This window comes from Muscardinus avellanarius (assembly GCF_963383645.1).
Source record: "Muscardinus avellanarius genome assembly, chromosome: 3".
Taxonomy (NCBI): Eukaryota; Metazoa; Chordata; class Mammalia; order Rodentia; family Gliridae; genus Muscardinus; species Muscardinus avellanarius.
The window spans coordinates 46,802,285-46,809,214 of NC_137788.1; the positions used below are offsets into that span (position 1 = coordinate 46,802,285).

The 6,930-nt window shown below is 51.2% G+C and overlaps 1 protein-coding gene across 1 annotated transcript; it reads right to left on the reverse strand.

The window, feature by feature from the left end:
- Nucleotides 1–5,181: 5,181 nt before the first annotated feature.
- On the reverse strand, nt 5,182–6,615 carry PARS2 (prolyl-tRNA synthetase 2, mitochondrial; the record flags this gene model as incomplete). Its single annotated transcript, XM_080692526.1, has 1 exon — nt 5,182–6,615. The coding sequence occupies exon 1, from the start codon at nt 6,610–6,612 to the stop codon at nt 5,182–5,184; it is 1,431 nt and encodes a 476-aa protein (XP_080548652.1). The 5' UTR covers nt 6,613–6,615.
- Nucleotides 6,616–6,930: the final 315 nt, after the last annotated feature.

Sequence of the window (6,930 nt, forward strand, 5' to 3'; positions counted from 1 at the left end):
GGCAGTTGGAATGTTATGGTGCTGTCTCAGGCCAGAGTGCCAGGGCTCAAAGCCAGTCCTGTCACTTAATAGCTGTATGGCTTTGGGCATGCTTCTTAAGTAACTTATGCCCACCTGCCAAAACCTTACCAAGTGGATGGACGGATGGATGAAAAGAACTAAGAAAGGAAGGAGTAAAGGAGCAACCTGTTCCCAGGTCCCTGCCTACATGCATAGAATCAGCAGTAGCATTCCCAGGCTCAAGCCCAAATGGCCTCTTTATACCTCCTCCAGGAAGGACCTGGCCTCTGCTTCTCTTTTGCACATCAGGTAGTAGAATGGGCGCGTGGCAGAGGGGCCTCGCTGCATCCTGGGACTTCTACACAAGGCCCTGCAGCCACTGTGCCCACAGAGAGAAAGACTAGAACTTGGCTGGGATGAGTGCCCTACCTGGCCTCTGCCGATAGAGGAGGGATGAGCGAGGGGCACAGCCCACAGGCAGTAGTGGTGGCGATGGGAACCCGGCCTCCAGGAGTCAGGGAAGACCAGACTGAGCCGGGCAAAGTGCTCTGCTTCTCTTGGGAGGCAGATGCTTCCTGAGGGAAACGTGGGCTGACCCCCAGCTGGTGACCCTGGCCACCATTCGCATCCCCTGGACTTCAGCAGAGCGCACGGACTCAAGTCTCCCTTGCCCCTTTTTTTTTTGATAGAGAAATGGAGGCCCGTGTGGGGGGGTATAGTTATCTGCATCCCCAGCTTAAGGGTGGAGCCTCTCCCACCCCTATCCCAGTGAACCCTCCTCCTAGAAGGACCAGAACCTGGCCCTTCCTTCCCGGAGCCAGGAGTCAGTGATGGAGGTAAAACCATCCGATTCGGTCTGGTTTCCTGTGGATCTGCGTGGCAGCTGGAGAACTGAGTAGGGGACGGGGCCCCCACAGCACACTGCTGGCAGGCACACGAGGGCAGGCCAGCTCTACAGACGCAGGTGGGGCACACAGTGATGGCATGGTGAGGGCAGAGCCGGCGCTGAGCCACGCACCCTGCCGAGGCCCGCCCACCTCTGCCCTGTGCTCCTGTCCTTTACAAACATCCATCCGCACCTACACGGGTGGAGCAAGGCCTGGGCATCAGCCAGCCTTTGCCTTCTGACTGTTTAGTGGATGCAATAAATTCGACCTGGGGCTGGGAACTGCTCCAGTGGAGAGAAACAACCACAACAAGCAGGCCTGTCCTTGTCCCCACCTGTGTCCTCAGAGGCTCCCATCCCCTTGTCAGCACGCTTGGCATGGCACTTGAGGCCCCACAGGAGCCACCCTCCAGCTGTGGCTGCAGCTTTTCCCTTGCTCTCAGTCATCCAGAACACTGGGCACAGTCCGGCTTCGGGGCGGGAGGGAGCAGTGGCTGAGGTCCCATCTGGAGCCAGCCTGCTGTGTTCTAGTCCTAGCCCCATGCTCACTAGTTGTAGGCCTTGGACACTCTGCTTAAGTTCTCTGTGCCTGTTTCCTCATCTGCAACATGGGCAAGATGATAGCAACTGCTTCGTGCCAGTGCTGTGAGCCTGAGTTGATCTGTGCTCCATGGAGCACACGGAACAGAGCTGTCTTCAGAGCAAGTTTTACCCTGTTACTCCTTATTCCGCAACTCTGCAGTGCTCTTAGCTTTTGGCTTTTGCACATTCTGTTCCCTCTGCCTGGATCCTTTTCGCCCACCTGCTCCCCTCTCTGCATCCCCAGCTGTGTCTGCCTTCACTGTTGAACGCCAGCAACCAACCCCACAGCCTCCTCAGGAAGCCCTCCCTGGCTCCTCGCCCAGGTGTCCCCACCACTGCTCCTACCATGCTGCACAGTAACTGTTAACTCCATAGCTCCTCCTACTTCTCTGTAAAGGGAGTCAAGGACCCTGAGCTGTGTACTTCTGTATGGCGCCTCCTCAGCACCAAGTGGACGTGCTTTTCTGCTAGTGAAAAGCAGAGCAGCACTTGAGGTCAGAAGAGATCACGTTCCCAAGACGGGTTCCGCCTCTTAGGAGTTTGTAATAGACCCCGCTGCCTTTGCCCGGCTCAGTCCAGCTATAGCATCTCAGCATCACTGTGTCGTGCAGTGCCCCCAGCCTGTCTGCCAAGAAGAAACCACTTCCTGCAGCAATCCCTACTAAAGTCCTTACCCAAACCCCCATAGCACCTGACTCCATCAGTGAGGCTCCCATCAGCACCTGAGCTTTCTGGGTGCACCTGGGCAGGAGGTTCTGACCTTGTAAACAGGACACCCCCCCCCCCCCCGGTAGTTACCTGGTGAGTGCCTCCTTCCTCTCCTAGCTCCATGGTTTTCATTAGCCAGGGTAATTGAGATCTAACCACCAGAATGCCACCTGGACACAGCCTGTGTGCCACCCACCCACCTACAAAGTATCACTACATACAAAGTATCACTGAATATAAACACAGCTGCCATTTACCAAGCACATACTGTGAGCCAGGCACCATTTTCTTTAGAGATAAAGAATCTGAAGTCTGGAAAAGGGTGGCCAGAGTGGTCTGATTCCAGTCTGGAGTCCTACATATGATGTGATTATTTTATTCCATTTTATTTTTATTTTTATAGTTTTAGGAATTGAACCCAGGGACATTCTGCCTCTGACCTATATCCCCAGCCCTATTATTTTTATTTTATTTTATTTTAAAACGGGTCTAAGCCGGGCATGGTAGCACACGCTTGTAATCCCCGCGCTTGGGAGGCAGAGACAGGAGGATCGCGCAGGTTCGAAGCCAGCCACGTGCGCTGGCTTAAGAGACCCTGTTTCCAAATAAAAATGTAAAAATAGGTCTGGGAGTGTAGCCCGGAGGTAGAAGAGCTTCCAGGAACCCCAGTACCACCATAAATAAATAAATAATAAATAAATAAAACGGGTCTAAGTTGCTGAGGGCCTTGCAGAGTTGCTGACGCTGGCCTGAAACCTGCTACCTTCCTGCCTCAGCCTCCCAAGTACTGGTATTACAGGTGTGCACCACCATGCCCAGTGATGTGATTGTCTTATTTTAAAATTTTGTATACAGTATTGGGGATGGAACCCAAGGGCATTCTACCTTCAATCTACACCCCCCAGCTCTATTTTTTATTCTTTATTTTGAAACAGGGTCTCACTAAGTTGCAACGGGTCTCATTAAGTAGCTGAAGCTGTCCGCGAACTTGGATCCTCCTGTATCAGCCTTCCAAATGCTGGGATTCCAAGCATGTGCCACCATGCCCGGCTCTGTAGTTGTTTTAAATTAAGTGATGTACCTTGATTTAAAATAGAAATATTCAGGTTTGTAATAACATTTTGAAATTATTTTCCCATCTGTTTTCTAAGCAAAACAAGATCTCACATGCACTTGTATCTCTAACAATTTGTTCTAATAAGCATTCTGCCATCTTAATATAGAAGTGGATTGTGGGAACTTTGAAGGAGCTTGGCACTCAGCAGTTAAGGAAATGGCAATTTCAACAGATTTCTGCAAAGTTCCTTTATTGATAGTCCAGCAGGTGTTTCTTCCATTAAAACAGAATATTAATGGAATTCTTGATTTGCCTTCTAAGCTTGATTTACATGATGTTCCAGCCTTTGTTCCCAAGTATTAGTTCTGCAATTTCCCAGTTGGTTGCTTTTAGATCTCCCCCAAGGAATGAGCAGTGATAACATATCCTGTACCTATTATTTTGCCAGTATCCCCATTTGGTCAACTTATGGCAAGAAGTAAAATTGGAAAGTTCAGAAATGAGAGTAAGGTATACAGTATTTCCATCTTTCCTCTGGGATAAAACCATTCTGCAGGTGTTACCTAACTCCTGCTTGTGGCATTCCCTAGAGAAGCTGTAAAATATCCCATTAAGGAAAAAGATCCCAGTCTTGAAATAAAGAAATCAATAGCAAGCAGGATGTTGTGGCACACTCTTGTAATCCCAGTACCTGGGAGGCAGAGACAGGAGGATTGCAGTTCGCAGGCAGCCTCAGCTACTTAGTGAGACCCTGTTTCAAAATCAAGAATAAAAAATAGGGCTGAGGGAGGCCAGGCGTGGTGGCGCACACTTATAATCCCTGCGCTTGGGAGGCGGAGACAGGATTGTGCAGGTTCGAAGCCAGCCTCTCTGGCTTAAGAGACCGTTTCCAAATAAAAATATAAAAGTAATAGGTCTGGGAGTGTAGCCCGGAGGTAGAAGGGTTTCCAGTCACCCCAGTACCACCAAAAAATAAAAAAAAAAAGATAGGGCTGAGGGTATAGCTCAGAGGTAGAATGCCCCTGGGTTCCATTCCCTGTACAAAAAAAAAGAGAAGCCTCCTGCTACTCATGAACCCTGTAAATTTAAAATGGTTTAAAACACATTTTTCTCAACTATCTTTTGTTGTTGTTTTGAGTGTGGAAATAGTAGAAAGTGAACAGAAATAGTAAACCATTAAAGCTATTAAATAGGTGGAATTATTTCAAACTAACATAAAAGGCTCACTTCAACAGTTTGACTTTATTCAATCAAGAAAACATGATCTCAGTGCTTAAGCCACCTCAGGGCCAAGTCTCCAGAGGTAGTTTTGGGGCCATCAGGCAATTCAACTTTGCAGGATGCTTTGACTACACAGGATCAGAGGAACCAGAGCCACCTGTCACAGACCATGTGTGGGGCCACCCAGCCAAAGCTGTATTTCCATTTTCTCTTGGTACAAATAGGGAGACTGAGCCCACAGCAAGGGAGCAGAGTGTCAACCCACCAACGATGGGCAGCAACCAGGTCTCCTGGTTCTCCCCCTACACTCTCAGCTTAGCTGCGCAGGGAGGAGGGCTGGGGGGTTTGTTCTGTGGACTGCGTGGCACACGACTCCCTCGGCCTTCAGCCACTTCTATCCTGCACACGGGATACTCAGCTGAGAAGGGAAATGACATGCCCAAGGCCAAGACTGGAACTTGGGTCTCGTTCTTGTCTCTCAGCTTCGTAACAGAAGCTTCCATGATGCAATATAAAAGGAAAGGCGTAGGTGGTGTGGCCGGCCCAGAGAAAGGGATCACAGTAATGATTTCAAGTACAAATCATCTGAAGCGATGACTGGGCAAGTATTGGTTTCCCTAACAAGTTCTCACCTTCCACGAGCTGCCCCGTTTCTGGGGAGAGCCTCTAGGAAAGGAGTATAGGAAATCGCGGTGTTAGTGAATGCCACAGCTGCAAGACAGGACACTTAGACAACCTGCACTTGGCTCAGTAACTCCATGACTCCTTCTCTGGTGAGGAAGAGCACCTCACCAGTGTTCTGACACCAAACTTCAAAGTGTGCGGGGTCCTCCAGGGCCCTCTTGCCAGTGATTATCACAAAGGGGTAGCCGACCTTGTTGGCGTCTTTCAGTCGGTTTCCAATGGTGAGAGGGGTCCTGTCGTCCAGCAGGACCTCCCCGCGGAGCTGAGGCACCATCTCTGTGATGTGGTCATACAGGTGCCCTGTGAGCTCTGAAGCTGCCGCCTCCTTACTGCCCTTCTTAGGCGGGATGAGGCAGACTTGGTATGGGGCCAGGAGGCGGGGCCAGCGGATACAGTCTTCTGTAGAGAGGACTTCAATGGCAGCAGCCAAGATTCGAGTCACACCCAAGCCATAGCACCCCATTTCAGCCAGGGATGGTTCCCCATGAGCATCAGTGAACTGGGCATTGAAAACAGAAGAGTACTTGGTACCCAGGTAGAATGTGTGCCCTACTTCAATGCCTTTGGTTTTGGTCAGTGGACTGTGGCAGGCAGGGCAGTTCTTTTGTGACAAATCTAGTGTCTCCATGTTGGCTGAGAAGCTGCAGCTGGGACAGACTGCAAGCCAGTCCTCTCCAACATCCACAGGTAGCTGGAATTCATGAGACATCATGCCCCCAATACTGCCCACATCTGCCTGGGCCTTGATGAACCGCAGCCCCAGCCTGTCAAACAGGCTGCAGTAGGCCTCGCACACCAGGCCGTAGGTCTCCCTGGCGGCCTCTGGGGAGGAGTCAAAGGTGTACATATCTTTCATGTAAAACTCTCGGCCACGGAGCAGACCAAAGCGGGGCCTGGGCTCATCCCGAAACTTCCTTGTCACCTGGTAGAGCAGGAACGGAAGCTGCTTGTAGGACAGATTCTTCTGGGAGGCGACGAGGGCTGTAACGGCCTCCTCGTGAGTGGGCCCTAGGCAGTACTCCTTGCCATGCCTGTCCTGTAGTCTTATCAGCTCTCTGCCCATTGAGTCCCAGCGGTTGGTGGCCTGCCAGAGCTCTGCAGGGCTGAGGCTGGGCATATTGATTTTCTGCCCCCCAATGGCCTGCATTTCCTGGTCTATCACTCGCACAAGCTTCTCCATGGCACGAACAGTGTAAGGCAGGAGGTGGTAACAGCCAGGGCTTGCTGGGCGGATCAGGCCCACCTGCAGCATCAGCCGCTGGCTCTTACAGGTCAGGTCCCCAGCTCTGCCCTCGGAGGAAAGCACCTGATCTTCCCGCAGGTTCTGCGGCTGGAACACGCGGGACAGTAACAAGCGCTGCTGCCCTCTCCCCGGGGCGCACTGGTGACACCTGTGGGGGATGTACCCAGAGAGCTGGCGGCTGGAGGTGGCCAGGGCAGACAATGCTCTGCATCTTGTGAGCAGCCCTTCCATGACACCTTGGCTCCAGGAAACACAGCACCTGGAAAAAAATGAGTTGTGCGGGAATGAGCTTTAACTGGGTTCCAGCATCCCCAGGCAGCCACTCAGTCTGGTCTCCAGCAAACTCCAAGACGGGCTGACATTTGCAGATGTGAAGCCTTCTATTTCCAATATCCTGCAGGTCAAAGCACTACTCTTTTATCTCTTACTTCCACTTCTTAAAACAAACAAACAAACAAACAAACAGTATTTTCCTGGTTATGAAAACAGCAACACGCTGTGGAGACACCACCCAGTAGTAATGGCACAGGCCCTGGAACCGTGCGGCCT